The following is a 23,872-nucleotide window of genomic DNA, read 5'->3' as shown; positions in this document are numbered from 1 at the left end:
CATCATGATAAATGACAAATAAGATATTTGAAATAAATCTGGGATGAATTTTGTGTTTATGCTTTCATTGCCAACCCCACAGCAAATGACTGGAACCCTCCCCTTTGAGCTGAGCAAGGTGCAGAGCGTCAAGACGCTGAGACGGCGGGACCGCAGCATCCCCAAGGCCTTTGAGATCTTCACGGATGACCACAAGACGTATGTCTTCAAGACGCAGGATGGCACCAATGCCGAGCAGTGGGTCCAGTGCCTGACGCTGGCCATGAGGCAGCGCCAGAGTAGTTTCCACGGCGACAACGAGTCCACCACATGATGGCTACGATGACGATGATGACAAAGATCCTCTAAGCCCAGATCTTTTGCTCCCATTGTGGGGTCAGGTACGCCAGTGAGTCATACCAGAGTGCTACTGCACCCGAAAGTTCAAGAATTAGTTTATTTCCCTTGACCCATCGATATTGAAACCATGGCAACCACCAAACTGACACCAGAGAGTGCATCCCTGTTTGGATGCCAACAGGCCTTATGCTGAAACCTTGAAATGGAGTGTCTTGTCTTGTATACAACAAATTACACATGCACAGTACGAGTCTTATCTTTTGGAGAAACTTTTCAAACAACACCCTCTGTGTCTTTTTACTCATAGGAACTGTCTTTTCTTAAAGCTGAATTTCATACATCGTCGCCATCTGGCCTTCGTATGTGATGTTGGTCATGAAACTGAAGATATTTTGCCTCTTGTTCTTTCTGTGCATGAACAAGTAAATTATATGCCTCCCTTCTTTTCACATGATATCTGCCCAGCAGACAGCTCCCAGAGGCATTTCTCCGCATAGAAGTAATATGTGCCATGGTGGAATTTGTAGACGTGTAGTGCAGAGTGCCCTTGTTCGCACATGTGACACATATGTCATGTTGGAAGCGATTTTGCTCGTTCAAATGAAATAGAAATTTGTTGTATCCCATTTTCTTTTTTTAGTGACTCGTTCTAGCAGGAAGCAGCATAGGTACTTAAGAAAAATCCCTGCAAGTACTGACAGACTAGTAATAGGAGAGATAGCACAATCAAGGAGCTTTGCATTGTATTTGGTATTCTGTTGCATGATTGTATTCATATATTTTCCAAACGTTGACATAAAAACCAGCACCTGTAATCAATGTACTTAATGCTAATGGCTCATTCCATTACTCAAAGCTGTTATTAATTCCTTCGGTCTAATTTGTAAATGTTACATTAATTTTTTTCCATGTATGTTATGAGGTAGTATTGAGAATTGGAGAGTGGAAAGGATTGCTAGAAGATACACAAAGGCTTGAGGATAAAAGACTAGATTAGTGAAATTACAATAATCTCATTAAGTGTCTCATTCACTGCCATTACCCAAAGTGAAAGAAACGAAACTTCCAAAATATCAAAGGCTCTAACTTGTAATTCAATCCCAGAAATAGAAATAAACATTGACCCTCACTATTGAAATCTACTCTTGAATTACCCTATAATTGAAACAAAAGAAAACAAATTGTCCTCTTCTTGATAATAAGAAAAATTCCAGGTCGTGGTTGAAAATGAGAAGACTATGGGTTTAGTGGCAACTTACAGCCCTTCTCATTTTCACCTGATGAAGTGTTAGTGCTCAACTCAGTGGATTCTTTCCATGTTTTATTATTATGCACATGTGTGCTTATATTCGTGTATTTGAGGTTGTACATTTTTGTATTGCACTGTCGAATGTAAAGCGACTTGTTTTGTTTGTTTGTTTGTTTTTTCAATGTGCTCTGATGCCATCACTGCATAATTGTAAGCATATTGCAAGCCATTCCAAAGATGTGTTCGTAGTTGTTTAAAAAAGAATTTGAGAAAACAAACAAAATCAAAAAACAAAAATAGTGGTGTGTAACATTGTTTATACAAAACTCGCCCAATGCAACAGAGATGATGATTTAAAACTTCAAGAGTAGTCTAGCTGTCAGAAGTGTTATGTTAACCCATCTATGCCTCTCACATCTGCAACTGTATGAGGAGGATGTTATCTTTGTTATTTTTTTTTTTTTTTGCCCAGCTCATAATGCAAAGAAAAACTTTTGAAGTTGTGTAGGTGAACTGTGTATGTTAGCTATGATTTCACATGTAAGATGAACTCTGCCCTTCTATTATGCAAATATAAGTTTGCATTGTCATAAGTTTGCACTAGCTGACATGTTACATGGATCGGAGAAGTCCTGTTCACAACACAAAGATCAGCTTTGCAATGTGATACTCATTAGTTTGCAGAAGGAAGAGGGTAAAGATTTAAACCACAGGGTTTTTCGCCGCACTTGCAATGTTGTCCCCTTTCTACTTAATCATAGCCGCTTGCAATTTGTGTTTGTGTGTGTTTATATCTGCATTGTCAGCATCAATGTGAGACCGTGATTGTGGGAGGGTGAAAGGAACTGCATGGTCCACATGTTGGCAGTTGTGTATTTGCTTCACCAAAGACTTTGTGTGTGGCGTCAGTTTTGCAGTAGAACAGTAATTGCCCAGTCCCCATTTCGTGTGTTGACCTTTTGTATTCACTTTGATCAAATCAGTTTTCTGTTTTCACTGATTCAAATTTACTCTCGGTAAACCTAGAAAAGCAAGTTTATTGTTTATTGTGTTTTGTACCATAATGTTGTATATATCACAAACTCTATAAGAGGCCTGTCAAGTTGTATATTTTGTGTCAAGTGTGTTCATATTTATCCAAAAAACAACAGTCATATTCAAATTTTAAGCCAACCTCACAAAACAGTGGGGACAGGTATTTGCAGGGGTCAGTCATGGCCTTATATAGGGGTCGTTAATGATCGAGTTAATGCTAGCATGAAAATATTGTCTGAAATAGAACTCCTGCTTCCTTAGTCTGTCAGTGCACTTGTCCTTTATTCAAATCAGTCATTCTTGCGTTGGGTTTTTGCTGCGACTGGTTGACAAATTGCCCCTCATCGACGTTGATTAGTACTCCTCTCTCTTCTGTTGTCTTCATCTTCAGAATCTTCTTTTGTCTTTGTCTTCTTCTTATTTCCATTTAAATTTATTGTAACCTTCATCGTTTTACTTTGTTTCATTCGTCTTATCTCACAGTCTTCTTCCTTTCCTCATCTAGTACATTTTTTTTCTTTTTTTTTTTGCTATCCCTGTCACCTTCATTTTTTTCTGTGTCTCCATATTGTCTTTTAATTCCATTGTCATCTTCATCACTTCATTATTTTTCATTATCTGAAAGTCTTCTTCCTTCACTTTATTTTCATCATGGTGTTCTTTCAATTCTTTTATCGATATCTCCTGCAAGCTTTACTGCCTCTCTGTCTTCATCTTCATTGCCTTCTCCTCCTCCTCCTCCTCCTCCTCCTCCTCCTCTTAGTCTTGGATATTGATAATGTTGCTGTATTCTAGACACAAAATACTTTAAAGACCTGGGCACCTTGTCATGAAAATTATCAGCTCTAGTAATTTGTCAGTCTCTGACAATTTCAGTACATGCCTTGGTTTTGATTGGTTGAGAAGCTCTGGTACCTGAATGAAGCTACGGTAATTGTCAGAGACTGACAACTTGTCAGGGCTGACAACTTTCATGAAACAGTGCCCTTGTAGTGTGGGGAGACTGTATCGTGAAGGTTGGCCTGACTTGGATATAATGAATTGTGAACAGCTGCGTACACAGCACACATGCAATCACAGAATCTTGAAAGGAGTTGAACGTTACTGATGAGCTTACGCATAGGTGCACGTATATTCGCTGACGGGCAATTCTATTCTAGCAGGCTTGTGCTAGTTGCAGTTTTCGTATTTACCGTAACAAGTGGCAAATCAAGATTGGGCCAGTCAGGCCAGCTTTCCCTTTACCTACAGTGTAGTTTCCCCCAAGCTTTTTGGTCTTATAGGGGTGAGATATGAATTTTGCAGCAGCATGTCTTCGTCTCATCATGCTCTCATTCCGATTAAGGGTCAAAGGTCATCTGCAAATGCCTGTCCACTCCGTCAGAGACTGACAAAAAAAATGTCTTTTTGCAGAAAATATTGAATGATGCAGTACTGTGCCCAGTAATAGATTGTGCAGCTAAAGATGTAGGTGGTATGTATGTCTTTATTCTGAGTTATTGAAATTTGTTCATATATTACACATGATTTTATATATATATTTGTGAAGTATGGAAAGTAGATTAAGAGCATGTTTTGTACTGCAAATGATAAATGCATTGACGATATTAAGCGTAAAATGAAAGTTCTAGCAATAAAAGAAGAATATGAGATTATTTCTTGCTATGTCAGTAATTGTATGTTTTGTAACCCTGACAAGACAATGGGGAAGAGATGTTAACATAAGGCCAATTCATACCGAATAAGATATATGTAATGTTTTGATGATCCTATGGCTCATATTTATGTCTGCGCTGCAAAATATTTGATTTTGGAAATAGTCATTGCACGAAGAAACACCTTAGCTGTTAAAGCATTTCTTTAAAAAAGAAATAGTAGTATTTTGTTTTTGTTTTCACCAAAATGTTTATACATGTACTCCAAATACATGTGAAGTAAGTCCAAGTATATTTATGAAAATGGATTATGAAGTGATTGTTGAGTTTGCAGTCATTTATCTACATGTACAAATGTACTGGTGGTCAGACCAGGAATTTATCCATTTATCTTTGCAAGTCTCTCTGTTAATGCTAGCATTATCTAGACACAATTAGAGCAATGATATTCCTCTTTGTTTTGCCAACATACAGTAATCTTCACTTTAGGAATATTTTCTGAAGAAAGTTTTTTATCTTTCTGTTCTTTTTTTTTTTCATAGACCTATTTTCGCTCGGAGTCAATCATGCAAATAAAGTAGCTTTGTAGTAGCTGAAGATGATTTATAACTGTACGAGATGAATGTCTTATATCTTTGCAATGCTTAGGACTGCACAGCAAGTTTAAATCTTGTTAATCATGCCACAAAATACAATGCTGTTGCACGATCTTTTGTAAGGATATGATGATGTTAGCGGTACGTGCGCTTCAAATTAATTCCAGAAATCTCAGAGAATTTTATAAATCCACTCAGCAAGTGAAATACTAGTGCCCGTAATGATGATGTATGTCCATGGTTTTTCTGTATTTCTTCAGTTTTTCCCCAGCTGATTGCAGGCTCTCACAAACCAACCATGTACTCTCTAGTATCAGGATTCGTTAGTTCTCTCGTTAACATTGGCAACCTATTTATACACAGTGGAGAAGGCATTTATGTAGGAACACTTTTCATTGTGACCGATGAACACAGGAAAATGATCGTCTTCTTTTCATTCTTCATTACAGTAACTATCGATGTAATACTGGCCAAAAAAAATTGAATTGGCCACTAACCTGTCCTTAGTGGTAACCTGCCTTTAAAGGCCATCTTTTACGTTTTCCTGTAATGTCTGCTATATATGTGCAGGTCTGACTGCAGTCTTAAAGGTTTGTTCTTCCATTAGAGTCCTGTTTTCTAATATAACTTGCCACTGCTTTGCGAAGATGGAGATGTTGAAGAGAGGAACTTCATCTCTTATTTTCCCCTCCTAACATTCTTTACTTGTCCTCCTTGTTAGTTAGGAGGAAAAAAGAAATCTTAAAGAGATATTTGAAATCAACATGTTCAGTACTAACTTTTTATACGTTTATTTGTTTATTTTTGTATGCATCTTTGACAAGTTTTTTTGCTAAGCCTTCGTCTTGGGTCTCGTGTGCTCAAAGTCAGCATCTGAAGTGTCTATGGTAGGATTGCAGTGTGCACAGGATTACGTTAAAATACATGTAATTCCAAACTGCCGTGATATTATTAGATTTTTTTAAGCAGTCATGTACAAATCCACAGTGGGCACAATCACTGCTCATTCTGCTTACATTGGATGCAGGAGATCTACCCTGGTGATAGTAATTCATAATATTGTTCATGTCAAAGTTGATGTTTGAGTAGAACTAAGAAATTATGATGAATTATTCATGTCAAAGGTGATGTTTGAATAGAGTTAACAAATTATGACCAAAAAAAGTCACGAAAGCATTTGCATAATCATGTCAGCTAAGTAACAGAAGGGAGTTAACATTGGACAAAGTCATTTTCTGTCATTTCATTTCCTGTTCTGAGTGCAAGAACAGTGTTATTTTGTCTTATTTTGTATTTTGAGAAAAGATGCTACATTCCGACCTGAAACTTCAATATTGTGGTATAAGACTTTCGATACAAAAGATATCAGAATTGTGATCTCTCAGTTTACGTGCATGAGGGCGCTGTTTGCCAAAAGATGATGAAAATCAAATTGTAGATTTTGTGAGGAGAATGTACTGCCAGAAAAATTGCAAGAATTTATATCTTTTTGCAGATTCCAGCAAATTGTTATTGTGCGTGAGCTTTCAGCAAAGCCAAACTGGCCAAAGACCATGTGTCCATTTAGTAGAAAACTTAAGTACCAATTAGTAGTTTGTTTGGTGATTTTTTTCCCAATCATTTCCCACCCCCTGTACTGTCCTCTGTTGTAATCCTGAATGAGTATGTGTATAATGCATATCACTTGTTTGTTGTTGTTTTTTAAGATAACCATAAAACTAAAGGCCAGTCAGTTGTGTGCCCCATACATTTGAGCTGACAGTACCATCAACTTAAATGTTTAAATATTGAACACCTGGTGTAAAAAGGAAGCAAAATTTGATGAAGCCAATGTACTGGGTTAGAGAACATTTTAAGAACTTGCCGATTCATCGAGATGCATGATGTTTCATGATTCAAAATGTGCGATGTAAAAATGAATGTAGTGAAAGGAAATTCGTAGAAAAGAATGCTTGCCTACAAAGCAAAGTATGTTTTGCAAAACTTTGTACAATTTATACCAACAAAACATCATAATCCAGTGTGAAATGTTGCAGATAAAACTGTAAAGGTTGCAAAGATATAGTTCAGACCTACCGAGTTATTTTACAATTGATAAAAAAAAAACACACACACAAAAGCATGTGCGCTGCAGACTGCCTAGTATAGTATTGCATCTGGCTTACAAATGAAATTGCCCTATGCCTGAAGCTGTCGAAGTCCCAACGAATTAAAGTAGTGTATCAGCAGAAGCTGTACAATAGTTTGTTCTAAAAATCTGTGATGTTATTTCTAATCAATGACTATCAAGAAAATGATTGTAAAATGGATATTTGTTACAAGCATTTCCATTACCTCTGGTTTTGAAAATGCATTCTTCATGAATGTTCCCTTTTTTCAATTTTTGATATCTTAATCAGCTGAAATATTGCCAAGTAATTTGACACTTCTGAGAAGGAATGGTGGAAGTATGTAAGTGACAATCTAGTTGTATAGAGTATTAGTATGTGTTTTCCTGTCCTAAGATTTCTGAAGATCCTAGGTCATTGTACTTTACAGGTCAAGGAAATTATGTTTTGATGCTGCAACAATAATAGAAATGTATTCATATAACGCTAACACAAATATATATAATGATTAAGTTTGATGATGTATTTGAATGATTTCACCAATGTTAGATGTTTACGATGAATTTCTTCTCTTCTCTGATTTTTCACTCTTTGTGCTTAACCAATAGCTTTAATGTAACTCACAGTCCATCTGTATGCATTGTTATATGAATAGCATCTCCATTTCTCTAAGTGCGTTGAAATACTCCCAGTACAACCCAATATCTGGGCTAGTATAGGGGTAAGAATACTTATATTGACCAAAATATCTGCTCATGTGATCTTTTTTTTTTTCCAGAAATGTGGCATTTGATTTTCTGAATTGTAAATACAGCATATAAAGCAGTCACAGGTATGAAAGTCTTGACCATACAGCCCATTGAAACCAAAATGATTTCACATTCCTCCAATTTTTTGTGTTGTCGGAAGAGAAACACCCTTAAACTTGTTTAAATTAAAAAGAAAAAATACATGTGTGTTGCTATACTTTGTAGAGTTTTGTAAGATGCATTCTAAGATTGGCAAGTAAGTGTCATCAATTTGTCATTCTTTTCCACCTGGAAATTGCACGAATTTCGTCATAAATGTCGTTTGGCAAGCTTAGAGAACATAACTTTGATATTTTTAATGGACACTCTCAGAGACTCCAACCCAAAGTACCTTCTGATCTGGAGATTCTCCCGCCTGAAACCCTTAGCAAACGGGAGACTCAAAGTTGATGTGTGCGAAGCGCGAAATTCCCAGGGTTCTAGATGCTCTCTCCTGCTATATAAGGCTTATTTTTTCAACATACAATAGAAATATGTAAGAAATCCTTCCCAACGGGAGACAAAGAGCCAGGGCGGGAGATATTAAATCTCAAACGGGAGAACGGGAGATTTTGCAAAAATGGGTTTTCGGCGGGAGATCTCCCGTCGAAAACGGGAGAGTTGGAGTCTCTGCACTCTGAATGCCCATTATCGTTTTTACACAAATAGATCCCAAACCCTGCCACTGTAGGTTTTGCCAACGACACAATCAATTTCACACAGGCGTAGATCGTACCAGTTCGTAGGGCATTACAATAATGGTATGTTTGTTGATCACTGTCCCAATTCTTCATGTATTCATGCACTGGACATCACGTAACAATTTGCAAAAGTTGCATCATACGATAAGATACAGTAATCAACATAATTTGTCATTCTACTGTGCAAATCTAAACGCTTGCAGCATTTGAAAAGATTATTCAACATTGGAGGGAAAAAATGTTTGAATAGAGATCTTGCGTGCACATACCTTTCAGTAGACTGGCTACAATTCACAGTGGAGGAGTTGCCCTTGAGTATGACGTCATAATCGACCACCAGTTCTCAAGTTTATTGGATGTTCAATCACCCACAAAATGAATTCATCAAATATGTGTATTACTCCTTCGCTTGAAAAGCAAACTATGCGTATACAGCAATGCGTTCTTACAAGAGGATCATTTTTCTTCGTGAATGTCAATATTTTCCTGTTTTGTAAAAACTGGATAATTAAATCGTGTAATTATTGCCTGCGCCTTATAAACTTGTCAACTGACATAAATGTAGGAATATAAAATGATAATGAATGGTATTTAATTTTGAAGGAGAGTAGAAATATTTTCCTCTCATTACCTGCCAATGAAAGTGTCACTTGAAAATGCTATCGTATGAGTATGTAATACCATGTGTTATGATGTATTCGTACCATACGGATACGTCCCTTCTGCGCACATTTGCTGGACCTTCTAATAAGCACAGCCTTCCTTATAATTTTGCTTCTCTTACTTCATTGTGGATGTATTGAGACGTTTCAATGTTACATGTACAAATTTAGTGTCATAAGCAGTGGTATAACAGAAATAAGAAGATAACCTAAGCTATTAATATAGATGAATCCATATTATGCTTCCGCAGCGGAAGTTTGCGGTATATAAATCATGTCTTGTCAGACTGTGCGTTCTGTCAATTGGATGTGGTTTAATATTCTGTAAAATAATTCTATTGGACCAAAACTGCTGTAGTTTATCCATGTAGAGAGAGAGTAAAAAACAACCCTCAGAAAAGTTTGTTTTATTCCTCTGACGAGTACATTTGTTTATATGTTTTCATACACACATTTGTGTTACCGCAAAACTTTGACGCTGGATTGTTAGCACCCAACTTTTGTGCGGCAGCTGGGTGTTGTACAGGTGAACCCCATTATAGCGCGATAGTTGGAGCGCAAAAAGGGACAAATTAAATCAGGGGCTCTTCTGTATACCGGAAATTCAGGATCGTCCCGTATGCTTCTCCCCCGTAACACAGAACCAAAATTGTCATTTTTTTTTAAGTTATCAGAAAAAGAGGCTGATGTTGAAGTAGAGAATAGCAAATTTTCTGCTTTTTGAATGAGAATTGACAAATTTCATGTCCAGAGATTATGGCTTTCTTACCCTCGCTCTTATATATGCTGCATGTTCCTTCAACGTAGACTCTGTCAAACAATCCTTTTCTTTTACAAGTATTTCTGGAATTTATAAATACAGTATGTGTATTAAATCAAAGCTCATATGCAACATGGAAAGGGACCCCCTTTGTTGACTTATTTGCATATCAACGATGATCCTAATGACCATAGTTGCTTATAAAAATGCTGATGTGTTAATTAAGCTTTGTCATTTGAAGAATGTGTGCGAGGGTCGGTTCTGACATTTACGCCCTCAGACGTCTGAGAGAGGACAGACGAAAATACCATGCGTCATTACAATTTAGTGAAAAAGAAATAAAACTATTGTCTATTTCGTAGTCTGTCAAGCAACGAGTCGCAAATAAAATGTCACTAATATTTTACTAATTTTCACACTGTGCGAGAAGACTTTCCTTTGATACCCTGTTATGGAGTGTGTGTGTGTGTATGCGTATATATATATATATATATATATATATATATATATACATATACATATATATCAAGACAGAAAAGAGAAGTGTCACATATAGTGGTGTTTGTTGGGAGTACTTGTGTTTGGTCGTAAGATATAGGAAATAAGTCAAATTGCTTTTCTTTGGTACAGTATGAAAACGTATGTTTATTGCATACATTGTTATAGAATTTATTTATAATCCGCATTGTTCACATCATATTCACGATTAATTGCATTCTCATATTTAAATACAGTATGTTTTAGCATTGGTTATGCTGATGAGGGGAATTTTAGACCACTAAAAAGTTACTCTGATAAGAAAGATTATTTTTTGTAAGCATAACAGTGACAAATTGATCAAAATCGGGTAAAATTACTAAGTTTTGCAAATTTTTATAAAAAACTGCACCACCAGTCTTTGAAAACACGTAACAGTTCAATTGCATTTCTGAAATTACAAGAAACAAAACATAGCGAAACACAAAGGAATTACAGACTTCCTGATACATTTCGTTTCTAGTGGGCATTCTAACTGATTTATACAATATCATGTCATGCAGTACATAAATCGATAGTGTCATGTAGAGATTTTAGGGATTTATCGTGGTCCTTGACCAGATAAGCCAGTACTCTAAAAACCACAAATTGTAATACATTTGTACATGGAACAAGGATGAAGACAATTTTATAGGAGGCTCACATATTCCAGTAATGTTGCAATACCACTTGCCTAGCAACTTCACCTGTGTAGAATCTATGCACCGCATCCTTTCTTCCTATGTTCCGCTTCCGTGAACATCCAATCATGCATTTTCTTCTTTTTTTTAATGCAATGTGAGGCTGCTATGTCTTCATCCTTGTTCATTGTGATTTGTTTTGAATTTTGAAGAAAAAAAATCTTATTCCTCATCCTATCAACATAAATTCTGAAACTCTGCACCCATGCTGTATAACCACTAATGGTTGTGCGAATGCAAAAGTCTGAATATCAACCGCACGTCTCCTCTACACAAAATTGCATATCCTGTCCCGTGCGTGCTTCAAATGGCATTTTTTTAAAATTAACTTCCATGTTCAGTTTAAATTCCGATAGTGATCTCAATAATGATAAGAAAAAGAAGTTTATCAAATTATAGGCCTACTGCTAGCAAAGATATCATAATGTACTCTACTGCTGATACGGTTGATAATGATACCAAAATCATAATACTGATTTAAAAAATGATAATGAGCATTACAGTGGTAGCAGAGAATGTAGCAGTAATGTTAATTTTATCAAAAATAATGAAAAAAAGTAATAAAAATTATCTTGTTTATTAAGGTAGCCTCTTAGGGCCCTGCCATCATTATTACGCCACCACTATAAGCCTCATTTATCATTGGATGACTAGGAAGAGATCATCATGCAATAATTCACTCTTGCCCAAAACAAATTTATGCAGCGTTTGTCTTCTTTCGTTTTACACCCTTTAGAACAGTTTGATATCTACATACAATGTACATCATCATGTATGGAACAAGTACAAATCAAATGCAGCATTTCTTCATAAGAAGGTATAGATAGATCGATATGCATGAAGTTACACAAAAAAATGTTCACAATCAATAACTGCACGAGCAATTGTTACAGGAAGCATCTATGACAACAGTATGTTACACATTTGTGATATTGACAATAATGATAATAGTAGTAATAAGGTTTTCTTTATGCAGGGTAACCTGTACTCACTGTTGCTACAGCTCTATCAGGGGGGCCTGCCATTATTATTGCCCTAGCGTTGCCAGGTACCCACTTACAAACCTCGGGCAAGAGGGACGTTGTGGGTAAAACATCGATCTTGTCCAAGGACGTAAGCACTAGAGTTCTGGGTGGGAATTGAACTCGGATCCTCCGATTAGGAGTCGGGAGTCTTATCTATGTTGCCACAGCGCTCGCACATAATTTCACTTCTAGGGACAGAGCGCGAGGTGTTGTCAAGGCTCAATGGATTAGACCACAGTCAATCGATCGCGAGGTCCTTGGTTCGAATTCCCTGCCTGCAGAGGTTGTGCTCCAAGGCAAGGTGCTATCCTTGTTGCCGAGTCCTCCTGAGGGCACTGTAAGCCGTCGGTCTCGTGGTCGGTTACTGACAAACACTTAATTAATTGCTTCCTTCGTGGCCACTTAGGACAAATCAATTCAAATCAACTTCAATTCAGTTTTAATGATATTATCCAACATGAAATCATAGAATCGACTCTGTGGGATGATAGAGAGCACCTGGGAGCCTGTTATCGGCAGGATTAAAGCTACAGAACACGTATGTTTACAAAGTGTCTCAGCTTGTTTCACGTGTATCCACATGCCTTCACGTAAAGTACGACAATTGTCTCCAAAAGATATAAAAACCCCAAACAAACAAACACAAAGATGTGACGGCTGTAAGTGCGTTTTGGAATCAAGCCGGGAAAGTGATTATCCTAATTATCATATCACACATTTCGGGCCACATCCCAAGAATGCGATGAAAGTGTATAGCTAGTCAAGTTGGGTATGGTAATGACAGACTCAATTCCAGATACGCTAATGTCGATACCTTGGTTGGATAGAATGTGAGCGAATCCTGCCAGTGTTTTGCCATAAGACCTTCCAGATTCCAGTACAAATCGGCATAGCAAATACCCTGGGTCTCCCGATAATTGCCTATCACAGATTATTTCCATGTCATTGTCGATGATAATTATCATCACCATTCGTCTTCATGCGTGTTGCTTCAAAAATGGTTTATGAAAAGGGCACGGCATGAAACAAAGCGTGGGAAGTCCAACAAAACAGTTGGCGTGCTGCAGGCAGGGTATCATCTTTGAAGATGGCAAATATGCTTCACCAAGAAGTCAAAGGTTGCTATGCGAGCAACGTCCACAGGCAGTAGAGCTACGCATGTTCATTTCAGGGGAAGTTTTCGCGAAAGTTAGCCTGGCTGCATGGGACGAAGCTGTGAGGGGCTGGGTTTGGAAGGGAAGTGAAGAAAACAGCAGACAACATTGGGAATAGATACATCCTACTACATGTATTGTATAACAAGATGTCGGCTGATGTTTCATGCAGTCATACTAGACTCATTCATTGCTGCACGTTGGTAGCGTGTCCTCCGGCACATGAAGAACAGTATTGCCATGCTCACGATCGCAACGAGTATACCACACTTACTAGTACCTGGAGAATGAACGAAGAAGAAAAGGAAAACCTGAGGATCACTCTAAGAGGAGAAACTGCGTAGCAATGAGATCCAAGAGATTATAATATCTATGAATGGAAGACATTGCGCATACACACTAAGAAACACATGCAAACATTGTATTCATAATCCCTGCAAATATACACGTGCGGACACAAGTTTGTGTGCCTACAGTATAGCGGTGAAGATGACTGTAAGAGATTCTGCGCCATCGCATGTAGGACCTATACATTAATCCCCGTATATTTACTCATTCTATAATAAAATTTGATTAATTTGATTTGATTAATATTGCCATGTGTAGATTTCTTAACTTTATTGTGGTCCTTGAGAAGATAAACGGTTTAATGCGGAAAACGGTTGATCCCTTGCTTAGTGGAATGCTAAACATTCTTCAACATCAATATCATTTTTTAGGTTAATTCGAAGTACAGTGAACATCTTTCCGATCCTGTGCCGGATGACATATTATGCTGTCACAACTGTCACGAATCTCCTTATTTCCATTATACCAGGGTATCCGGTTTTAAGGACTCTTCATTCTAGTAACTCACTTGCGGAATGATTTTGACGAATGTTTCACCTTGTTGTTTATCTGGAAGAAAAAAAAGAAATGGATAAATGAAGGCGTAATTTCAATCGAGTAAAACTTCGTCTGCATTGATACTTCATCTGAAATTGATGTTAGACTTGGGTTTTCAATAGGATTTATAGCCGGATTTTTTAACTGTGAATGCTGCAGCCTTCTTTCACTCACCTTGATCACGTGACAATCGATAAGTAGGTCGCATGTCCTGGACTTTCCGACTGTGTCGGAAGTTCATGTATAGCAACACCGTCTGTATGGCTCTTAAAGCGACGACAGCCTGAAAATTCCGAACGCAAATTGTGCGAGTTGAGATCAAAATTTTGATACCCATTTCAAAGGGCAAAACTTCCTTCAGTATATCGAGAAGATAAACTCTATCTAACAAGAAACTGTTTTAAAAACAAACACCTCTCGTTGCAAATAATTGACAAATTCCCCTACCTCAACGTAAAATAACTGTAATTGCAATTGACTAGATGCAATGAAAACATCTCGACGGAAGAATTTCATGAATTTGAATAAGCACCTTTCGTTTACCTGCTTACCGTTTTTAAGGTTAGTTAGCTTACGTTTAGTAGTTTCCATGCACTGATACAGTTCTTTGTTATTTTGTAGTGAGGGGGCGGAGTTTGAGTATGTCATTCTTTCGGGCTTTGTATCAAATCAACTTCTCAATAATCGCTGCTACTAAAACTTGATATCACAAATCACCGTGCAATACATTTGATTTCTCTATTCTATTGACATTTGACCCACTGAATGGGAAGACAGGCGCATTCTGTCGACACTGCAGCTGAATGGCTGGCCCATCCAGCCATATTCATTTGATTACATTTGGCTTTTGATGTAGACATGTATTGGTTAAGAAGAAAAATAAGTGAAAACAAGTGTTGTAGATAAAAAGAACAGCCGATATAAAACAATTTCGTAATAGGGATACCAAGTTTCGAATATCAAATACTAAAATGACTTTTAGAGAGCAATGGAAAGACTGATTGTATCATAACAACCTATTGCGAAGGCTGCAGAAGTATGTATGATGCTTGTGTGTGTATGTGTGTGTGTGTGTGTGTGTGGGGGGGGGGGTTAATATAAAGGTGGTGGGGAATCCCCTTCGCCTCATCCGGCTCCATAGAACATTTCTAATGGCTTTCACTTTCATGGCACGCTGTTTGCAACATATTTCCCAAGGCAGTATTTTAGTAAAATCAATGTTCGATGAAAGGAACTGCGAAACCTTGTCTTATTTGGTTCAAGTGTAAGCAAATAACAGGATATACAGATCGACATTTTTCCTGTCGAAGACTCGCACGCAAGAAAGGTCTCTTATGGGGTTACAGGACAAAAACTAAATATATACACACACACCCACACACGCACACACACACACACTCACTCACACACACCAACTCAAGTATAGATGTATAGAAGTACTATAAACTATATAGCATAGTTTGGTCACATTGATTATATTATTTGAAGATCTAGAAAAGCACAAGGATTCCATGTTCCCACAATATAACACAATAAAATCAATTATTGAATGTGTGCCATACCAGATACTAGTAGTATTAATCTCTTTAAAAAAATGAGTGAAAATATTCACTCTTGAAGGAGTGAATACAAAAAAGGAGTAAATTTAGAGTGAAATTGGAGTGAATTTAGGGTGAAAACGTTCATTTTCACTCGTTTTGGAGTGACCTCAGGGATCACTCGAAGATTAATTTAGAGTGTATCTCCGTGGTCTTTGTCCATATAGTTTAAACCATGGTTTCATTTGTACCGTCTTCGTGAATTCGGGCCAAAGGGTTTAAGTGGATTGTCTTCCATACAACAAAGCAAAGAAATGCATGCGCAGAACAACATTGTGCGGGAAAGGAGGATATTAGAGGGTCTTGCTACAAACTTACGAACTAGTTGTCTTTTATCTGATATGTGTCTGCTTCATGCACTACTTCTGTTGTTGTATATACCTGCAAAGAAAAGAGAATGTGTAGCTTGGGACTGTCAATATTCTCTATTCAATGCAATACAATTCTGCGAATTTTATTTCTAATCACAATATGAACACAACATCATGCACAATAACTGATAATTGAACAGAGCGGCATTCATAATTATTTTAATCACTAAAACAATATCAAAGGCAACCTCCAGGCTTTGGAGGGCTTATGTTTATCTGATGATTGACAGTTCTGACGATCATAAATAAGACAAATACAAAACAAAGGGATGCTGACCAGAAATACATACAATGCATACATACTGAACTGGATATAGACAGCCCTGGTACGATATTCGTCCAAAACCCTTGTATTATCTATACTCGTATGAACAGAAACTCATGGAAGAATAAAATCAACTTGGGATAAATGCAAGGGATCACCGAATTGATGCAAGTTTTTGAATATCATAATAAATAAATGAAAACAAAAAACAGAAATATATATAATTCATAAATGAAAAATTAAGAACAAAGAAAACAAGATTCCATCGGGATTCGAACCTCACAGATCTCCGGATAGCCAGACCGGTGATATTATACGTATACCACCTAAGCTAATTGGAAAGGCCGAGTATACGGTGTACATGATACATTACGTGGGATTCCTATATGGCAGTAATCTGTATATACGTGACTTTCCGATTTGACGAGGCGATTGAACAGAGTAACATCGTAACATCAGAATTCCTAGGAAAGAAAGGCTTAAAATCTAAAAATTTCCATTAACTACTTGTCGTGCGCCTCATTACCTGAGTTCCAGAAAAACAACGCTAATGATAAGATGTGAAAAATATCATTCATGAAATTAAATCTATTTGAATTGGTATGGTCAAGAATAATAGTATAATACTTATAATCTAGTATAAAAGAAGCCTTAAATTTAAATATTTTATCCTTAAAGTTAAAGAATTTTTTAAAAACAAATCTTATGCAACACTGTAAGTTACTCTTTTGTTACTTTTGATTTTCAAATTTTTTGTTACTTCGGTTTATTTATGCTATTTTCGCGAACGATCACTTATATCCCATGCATATTTCGCGCATTGTCCGCCTAAGACCTACGCACACTACGCAAAAATTACGTAAAACAGCGCAATACTGCGTAACTCTTACGGGAAGCCGAATTTTGAGCGGCTCAAAACCTGCAATCGCGTAAAGGCCTGATTTCGCGGAGCACGCATATTTGCGAAAGGTAAAATCTAACATTCCGAAAAGATTTTCTCCGAATATGTTCCGACAATGAAGCCGAAAACCATTCTGGTGCAATTTGTGCGAAGTTCTTACGACGTAACTATGTGTGAATGTCGTGTGTACCATTATTTATCATAGCTTAAGTACAGCATGTTACGCACACGAAGAACACTCGACGGAAATGCGAACGCAAATTTTTCAGTTATCATGGGAGAAATGTTTCCCAAGGAGAGATGAGAGCTGTCTTGAGTTGAAGTTTTTTTCTTCTTTCCTGTATTTCTCCTCTCTTTTTCTCTGTTGTGTGTGTACCTACAGTTTTGTTTTTGTTTTTTTTTTTGCTGAAGACCTACCTCCACTAGGAAAGCATTTGATTTTTTTTTTCAGTTTCTCCCACATAATAATCTCTAGTTTCAAATGTAATTTTGGCATACTTTAGAATCATTCTAAGTGTACTGGTATTCTGCGATTTTTTTGTACATCAAACAATTTGTTCTCTTTGCAGGTCTATAATTTTTTTTACTATATAGTTGTTAATAGTTGTTTGATGTGTATAGATGTATGCTACGATTTTGATTTGTCAAATTTTGTAGAAAACGTAGAACTTTACAGAGGTCATGCATCCCCAAACATGCTCTAAACGTTCGTGAGAACGTCTCAAAACTTCCTCTATATAACCTTCCTCTAACTTTCCTCTAACTTCGGACTCGATAATAGAGCACCCGTAGCAGAACACTCAGCCATGACTAGACAGGACATTATAGCCCAACACAGAAGGTGAGCACACGGTGCTGTGATACAGGACATCACGTCAAATTATACATGTCCCAGATCCTGATGAAGGCCTGATGACAGGCCAGAAGCTCGACTGATCAAGAACAAGATCGAGAGCAACGTCCGTCTCAGTCTAATCGCTTTCAGTATATCATATAATGCATATGATAATAAGAAGAATGAGTCTCAAATGCGCAATCTGTAGATCCAACCTTCTTGTTGGACAGTGTTGGATCCGCAAATTGCGTATTTGAGACTCATTCTTCTTATGATTATAACATTGGAAATCCAACACGTGGAAAATTCCAAGATGAACATATTGTTATATATAATTATATACAGGTACAATCGTATATATATATATATATATATATATATATATATATATAACTCAATACAAAATTCGAATGGACTTTCCTAACTTTCCTAATCTAAATAATAGAAAGACTGTACACGTTCTTTTATTCCCACCTCCTTGCTCTAAGAACATGGAAGAAAGTGTGTTGTGAGAAAAGAGCCTCTAATAGGAAATGTGGGGTCAAATCAACATGTTTCGGTACTTTAGCTTGAATAACAAGCTGTGCTCCGTGCGATAAATGGGACAAAGATGGGAAATGCAACTGAATAGCAAGAACAAAGAAGGGATTATTCTACCAGCTAGAAAAAAATGCAAGAAACCCCCTCCCCCCCCCCACAATTTGCCACTTCGTTCCATGATGCAACCTTAAAGGCATAATTTACCATTTGCAGATGAAACAAAAACCCAGCTTTAGTGCTGCAAAATAGTTCTGAAATGTGAGTTAGGGATAGAAACAACCACTGTAAAAAAAATGAATCAGTAAAAATCGATGTTAAGTATTGTTAGATATACAAAATGTGAACAATAGGTATAATAAAAATGTTTCCAGACTACAGTTACCGTTTACTGAAAAAAATGCTGACATCTCCTTATATTTTAGGCTTTATTGCACACATTTTATATGGGAGGGTGTTTTGTGGTACAACAGACCTACACATATGCATGAAAAGCAATATCATGAACATTTTTCAAATCACTGTTCCCAAAGGTAAAATGGACCTTTGATAATAATGTAGAAGAAGAAAATTGCTCTTTCGTAAAATATAAAAACTTACGACTGACTTCATAGGTTGATTCATTTCGCCTATTTGGTTCTCAAGTAATATCTTGCCGTGCGATTTTTTGTTGGTTCTTGTGGTGCACTATTACATACTAGCTGTTATATGTTATATCATTTTGTTTACCATTTATGCTGTACGAGATATGAAATACTTTAAATAATTATGATAACCAATACGATGGCATCAAACTTACGACTTGAGGGTGATTCAGAGAGTGACTCGGGTGTTGTTTTACCTGTTGCTGGAAGTGGACAAGTCTTTGACGAGTTTCTTGTGACTTGGTCGTAGGTGATGTTGCATCTTTCATTATTTTCATTTATGTACCCTGCAAGACGTTGAAAGAAGAAGCGAGGTATATAACCCAAGAAGGACCGGGCAAAGGTATGAAACAGTGGTGATTTTTTTACATTTCTTTTCTTCGTCCTCCTTTGACACAATGCTACGCTGAAGTGCTAAAAAGCGTCATTACCACAGTTTGCAATTCTGCAACTTATATCACTTAATGCACAATTCCACAAAAAGTTCAGGCAGCCAGTATCATTCACATTGTGTCTCATCTTAATTCTCCTGTTCATCTGTTCAGAGCTAACCTTACTCACCACTAATACCCACAATATTAATCCCCAAACACACAACCATCATCAGTTTACCCGCGCCCGTCTTGACAACCAGTACTTGTGCTTTTATTTTCAATTATACAGTGTAACAGGAGTTGGATAAAGAGTGTATGTGTTACTCACATGCCTCGAGATAGGTCTCGTGGACATTCTTGCACCTAGGTGGATCTTCTGAGAAATCCAACTGACAGAGAAAATATTCTCCGACATCTTCTTCTTGCACGTCTGCAATTTCAATGTCGCAGCTCCAAGATCTATCATTAATCTTCTCGGACAGGACCACCTGGGTACGATTATTGTGTGTGCAGGCACCCGTGGGCGTCGTACAGTTATATAATCCACTGTCAAGTGAGCACTTGATCTCGTCCGGAACCTCGAATGGCCTAATGCCGTGGACAAAATACTCCAGTGATGCCGAAGACCCAATTTCACTGGACTCCAACCATGTCATATTTATAACCAAACCTGAAATCCGAGAAATCAAAATAGATTATCACCGGGGCTTAGTATTGCCGTTTTGATTTCTGATAACCTTAGCACTATTAATCTTTATCTATTCAGTTGGTTTTTTTTTTTATTTCCAACGGAAACCTAAATACAAACAACAACAAAAACAATAACAAACAAAGAAACGGCCAAGACGGCATGTGTTGCAGTAAATGAAATGCATGGACGTTATGAATATCGACCCTTATTTGGAGGTGTCCATATTTTACATGCATGGAGTTTCAATATAGGCTCCTCCATTTTCGCCAAAGATAATTACATTGTCACACTGATGTAAATTTCATTTTGATTCAAATAATTTAGATTGCGTTGTCTGCGAAATACTTGAATTCTATCTTACGAGAGTAAAATATCGTGATCAATGTTTTCATACCCCTCAGAGGAATTTAAAAAAAAAAGATTCTTGTTTGCTGACATGGATCTAAAGTAGTGCTTAGGAATAGTGTAGGAAGGCCTTCCTAGCACACACACAACACCTCACCTCAGCAGGCCTAACTCCAACCACCATCACAAATATTTCGGTTCCCCACAACCGGCTGCCAATATTGACTGCCGGCATGTAACCGTGCCAAATGTGAACTGTGCATCTCACATCATCTCTCTTGACAAAGGGCAGAGCCCGAAGGCTCGAAGTAAAAATTAAATTGTGAGGACTCAAAAGCAACGTCTACGGCCTCTTCTTTACTCTCGTTATATATACACGTATATGTATATGTATATATATATATATATATATATATATATATACAAGTGTATATGTTTATATATATATGTATATGTATATATGTTTATATGTTAGTATATATATATATATATATATATATATATACATATATAATTTACATGTATTCATAATAATAAGCCAGTTTACATAAAACTAGTCTGCAATGACCTTTATCTGCAAATGCTCAGATTGGAACCGTGAAATGGCTTATTTATGCAAAAACTTTGTCACCAACCTGCAGATATTTGCACGGTCAAGAAAAATGACACGAACGGGAACCATACGCTGTGCATGCTTTTGTGATCAGTCAACGCCATAACTTTCCCTAAGAACTGCTGAAAGAACCCAGGTGTAATCCCTTTGCTAGCAGGTGGCACAAAATCACTCGCACAACGCTTGAACCATGCGGGCCAGGCCCCGTTCGAGTGTGCCTCGTTTTGTCGGCCTCTGTAGCTGCGTCTTCAGAGCTCCCTAGGTAGATACGGCACGAGGACGAGTTTAGATGCTTCCATGAGCTGCTAGTAAGTCCTTGACATGACAAATGTTCTGAATCCTGTCACTGGGGCAACTTGCAAATAACTGCTATCTATCACTCGAAGTCGAAGTTGTGACTCTGCCAAGCGCCAGGTGCTGAAGTGAGGGGCACGTCACAACATACATCGTAATTATGTTCGACTGCAAGGGAACGGCGGGAATTCCCCAATGACGCCAACTTTCCACGGTAATGTCATCATTTAATGATATTGTCATGTTAAACCAAAGAGTTACTAGCTCTTTGGTTAAACCAACGAAAAAAACAACAACAAAAAGGATCAGAGCCTTCGTTCGTTGAGAGAGAGAGAGGGAGAGAGAGACAGTTAACGGCCAATCAGAAAGCTCATCGCTCAAGATGGCCACATTCTGTAACTTCACTACATAAGAAAGAAAGAAAAAACATGGCGTTTCGTGATAGTAAACACGCTCTTTTTGACCCTGTCACAATACAGCATGCCTAACGTACACCATTTTCAGGAAAAAAATTGGAAAAATCCAGACACACTCGAATACCCTAGAATTTTTGCGAAAAAACCCCCCAAAACAAACGTATTGTCAGACGTACGCCCAATATTACGCCGTCTTATTTGCCATACAATGTGTAATATGGCTACTAACTCATTTACCACATTGAATTTGGTAAGCAATTATATATATATATATATATAATATATATATGTATATATAATATATATACATATATATATTATATATATATATATATATATATATACGTATATAATGCAACATATGAAAAAATATGCAAAATGGCAGAGGTGAGATGACAAAATGTAACAAAATATATCTGCAGAAATCTTTTAGCACTAAAATTTTGATAGTCATAATTACAAGGGCCGACAAAGTGAAAGGTCAGGGTCTGATACAACAGAACGACGCCACACACAACAAACCAACCTCTCCATGCAGTCACAATCAAATAGTTTTCCGCGCTTTGCACCACGCATACACGAAACCAACTTCCCATAATGCAACAACTTCCGGTGTCTTGCCATGGACATAATTGTTTTAGATATTTTCCATTAATGTGAGTTTTAGTGTTAACAAAAATATATACAACCTGTAGTGTACAAAATCAATGATATAGTACAGTCATTATGTAATAATGCTGCTCTAGTCAATATGCTTTGCTGTTTATCAAAATAATGTAATATCTATCTGATCACAAAATGTTGCTATTTTCACCAAAGTCTCTTTAATATAAAGTCATTAAGACGTTCGTCTACCTTCAATATGATTATTATGGTAGGCCTACCTCCAAAATATTTCGTAAGTGTTTGTTCACGAGAATAATATTCAAAGAAGGGATCACCAGTGACACAGAAATCATCACCAATCAAACAAACTTTAATCAGCTATATTCACGGATTATTTTTCTCATGCAGTGGGTATACGCTTGAGTTTACAGTCCTGTAACTACGGATACTAGCAGTATATTATTTAGCCACTTTGCTGAAGGGGAAAAAACCCTATCAGAAGGAGTAAACTGACTCAAATAATTATACAATTGTTGTTCATGTTTGTGTTTGGTGCTGAGCTGAAGGAGCTACTCAACAGGAGAGACTAAACAGACAAAAAGGCTATTCCTCCGCTGCACATGATTACTCTATCGGTTGACAAGCGTTAAATGCGTTGATGGCGGCCTTGCGAAAGTTGGAGTATGGGATGGAATATGTCGTGTATGCACTGACCATTTTTTAGCATTTTGTCCCATTAACGCTGTGTATTATACGTTACGCATTTGTTTCAGCAAAGTTCTAGATGGGATGGACACTGGAACCTAATTGGGCGAAGGGCGGACGAATAGGGAACGTACATCCCGCGCGCAAAACGTTCAAACAACAAATGTTCAACATTTGCACGGCGTATTAATTGCTACGTTGTCATAATATACGTTCAATATTTCGAACATAAAAATCAGAACCAGCGTAAATATCTCTTCGAACCCTTATGAACTTTTCGAAACTTATGCGACGTAAAAAAGGGAGACCTTAAGAGTGAAGTTTCAGTTTCAGTAAGTTTTATTTAAAGTAAAGAAGTTTCAGTAAGTTTTATTTAGAAGTAAAGAACTGTGGTGCGGGGAAGTCTAACATATTGGCGACGTGAAGTGTAAAGAGAAGTGGAGTGTACCTGAGAGAAATGGAAAGTCTAGCGTTTCACTGTCTAACAAAGAGACACAATATTC

At 37.2% G+C, this 23,872-nt stretch overlaps 1 protein-coding gene across 1 annotated transcript in view; it reads left to right on the top strand.

Annotated features, from left to right (window-relative positions):
- The window catches only part of LOC139744125 (ventricular zone-expressed PH domain-containing protein homolog 1-like), a 32,200-nt gene extending 31,628 nt beyond the window's left edge, over nt 1-572 (top strand). The window contains exon 13 of the mRNA XM_071654581.1: nt 83-572. Coding sequence (XP_071510682.1) covers nt 83-313 — 231 coding nt within the window. The 3' untranslated portion in view covers nt 314-572. The remainder of the gene's footprint in view (nt 1-82) is intronic.
- The last annotated feature ends 23,300 nt before the right edge of the window (nt 573-23,872 follow it).

This window comes from Diadema antillarum, unplaced genomic scaffold, assembly GCF_040938485.1.
Source record: "Diadema antillarum isolate AM-2024a unplaced genomic scaffold, OU_Dant_1.0 seq00001138_RagTag, whole genome shotgun sequence".
In the NCBI taxonomy this organism is placed as follows: domain Eukaryota; kingdom Metazoa; phylum Echinodermata; class Echinoidea; order Diadematoida; family Diadematidae; genus Diadema; species Diadema antillarum.
The sequence above is the reverse complement of the archived record's forward strand: the minus strand, read 5'-3'. Positions and strand labels throughout refer to the sequence as shown.